General features: G+C 56.8%; 1 protein-coding gene across 2 annotated transcripts in view; it reads right to left on the reverse strand.

Moving 5' to 3' along the window:
- The window catches only part of KHDRBS3 (KH RNA binding domain containing, signal transduction associated 3), a 110,588-nt gene extending 108,719 nt beyond the window's left edge, over window positions 1-1,869 (reverse strand). For both annotated transcript variants that reach the window (XR_006679707.1, XM_030884466.2), the window contains exon 1: window positions 1,829-1,869. Coding sequence is in view for 1 of the 2 variants with exons in the window: in XM_030884466.2 (XP_030740326.2) it covers window positions 1,829-1,835 (7 nt within the window). In the remaining variant the exon portion in view is untranslated. The remainder of the gene's footprint in view (window positions 1-1,828) is intronic.
- Window positions 1,870-2,419: the final 550 nt, after the last annotated feature.

The raw sequence follows: 2,419 nt of genomic DNA on the forward strand, positions 1-2,419 counted from the left end.
CCCCCAACAGCTACGTCAACCCCAAATAACCCTAGCAGTTGCCTTCATTTCTGCAGGGCTTTCCGCTAGCCCCACTTCTCTTCCCAAAGGCGCACATACATAGAGAGAACAGCCCGAGAGACTGTGATGTGTCCGTCTCCCACAAGCTAGTAACGCTAAGGCCTTCTGTCCCCTCCCCTAGAGCCCTGCGCCACCCGAGACACGGACCCTGCCTCCTCCTTGCAAGGAAGGAGTGTGAGGAGGAAGGAGACCGCCCGGGCGGAACGTGCCCTGTAAACTTGAAAACGCTGTGTCAACGGAAGGAAGGCATCCTTGGTCTCAGGACGCCAATGACAAAGTGGCTCTGTCACCTGTCACTCAGCACTCCAGCCCAGGGGGCCAGGCTCACCCATCCGGGCTGGAAAATGCTGTGGCTGGTGCAGGCTCCAATGTGGAAGGGGGACAAAATGGAGGGGGTGGGGGAAGTAGCTACCCTTAGCAGCAGAAAACGGTGCTAAGAACAGCAATGTTTCCGTGGAGTCCACAACCAGGAGAAGCAGACACAACCCTCCGCGTCTTCCTAGTTGCTCTAACTCAGACCCTGTGTCGGAGTTGCCTAATAGAGCACATTAATATTTCAAGTGATGGACTGTGCGTGCCTTCTAGAGATCTATCTACCTATCTATCTGCCTATCTGCCTGTGAGCTACTGGGGGCAGGGGGTTCCATCTGAAGTACAGTGAAGGAGCGGGATCCGAAAGGGAGCTCAGTAGCCCTCTTTCGCCCTTCACAAACCTGCTCGAATTGAGAAACCGTCATTTTGACTAGACTCACATTTCTGACGGATAAGCAAGGTCATCAGGTTGATCATGAACATAACACAACACACACACACACACACACACACACACAGAACTGAGTGGCAACATTTCTCCACGATCCATTTCAAATACCTCAACGCTATGAGCACCAGCATCAATTGAGAGCCCAAAAGACTCCTGAATGTCCTAGCAACACAATACTATAGCAACCTGGCACAGAAAAGAAAAGGGGGGGTGTGTGGAAAGACCCAACTTCAGACATAAGAGAAGTGGCAACACTCTCATTATAAACTATGTTCTCAATGGAGTCCCACACAACTTCCCCCCGGCTGCTTAAAGAAAAGTGGTCTGGGGTCCACACACATCCCAAAGCCAGGGGTCACGCCCAGTGTGCGGAGGAGAGTCCCCCAGAGATGGCAGCAGCCGGGAGGCAACAAAAGACACATGCAACACAGAGAAGCAAGGAGCACAAACCCGACTGCCAGGAGAGCACAGGGCAACAGTCCCCATGACCCCCCCACCCCCCAACTCAGGGACACGCGCCCAGAGCTTTGGCTCGAAACAGTAACAGGACAGGACGCCTGAGACTGGTCACAGGAGGAAGCTGTGCATAAAGCCCAGGGAAGCACAGGTGAAACACGCCAGGCTTCGGTTCCTGGAGGTGTCCAGAGCCTTGGCAGCCGCTGCCTCCAGGTGTGCAGCACACACGCCGCCCGGGAAGGGCTGCTTGCGCTAGGCAAACCAAGGTGTGTGCTGTCTTGAAAAACGGATAGCAAAATGCGGGACATGCCTGCCTCAACGCTCACTCCCAACAATAAAAGGCGCCGCCAGCCTAGGACCAGCCGGGCAGATTCCACTGGGAACCACAGGCTGTCAGCACAGAGCTTGGTCCTGGTCCAGGGGCAGGCAGATGGGACAGGACCCTGTTCCTGCTAGCTCCTGGGGCAAACGCAGACTGCTGGCCCAGCTTTGTCTGGACAGGGCTCCCAGATACAGGCGAAATCCAGCTCCCGGGGAGACGTCATTTACCATCCATCCTGGCTGATCGTTCAGACAGCCCAGCAACACCAAGCCCTGGGAACACAGTCCTGGGGCAGGCGCGTCTCCATCCACCCAGCGGTCCCTGTGTCCCAGCTCTACTCCCCTGCCCTGAGCAGGAGTGGTGGCGAAATGACATTCCCAACCCCAAGGCAGCCAGCGTCAATGAGGGTCACCCACCCACCCAGCCTGTGCTTCCCAAAGACAAGCCAAGAAGGGGGCTCCAGCCTCTTTCCCCTCGTGAGCCCTCCTACAGCCAGCCTTGGGCGTGGCAGAAGCTGCCCCTTTCCAGAGAGGGCAGACCACCCTGCCAGGGCAGGGAGATTGCAGTCTGGACCGGGGAGTGGGGCTGGGAGAGGAACCTGGTGCTTGCCCTGTGCACATGCTGGGTCCCAGTCCTCCAAGGATGCTTGGGGTCTAACCCCAAACCTCCTCCAAGGTCCCCAAACTTCACCAAAGGACCCAGGCAGGTGCCCGCTCCCTCCTAAGTCTTCCTCATGCGGCCCCCTGTGAACCTCCTGATTTTCCACCAGTTCTTCTTGCAATCCCTTCTGCGCACCCCAGTTCCGAACCCCCATTCTC

This window comes from Echinops telfairi, unplaced genomic scaffold (assembly GCF_000313985.2).
Source record: "Echinops telfairi isolate 266 unplaced genomic scaffold, ASM31398v2 ScPeMD7_1;HRSCAF=3_0, whole genome shotgun sequence".
In the NCBI taxonomy this organism is placed as follows: domain Eukaryota; kingdom Metazoa; phylum Chordata; class Mammalia; order Afrosoricida; family Tenrecidae; genus Echinops; species Echinops telfairi.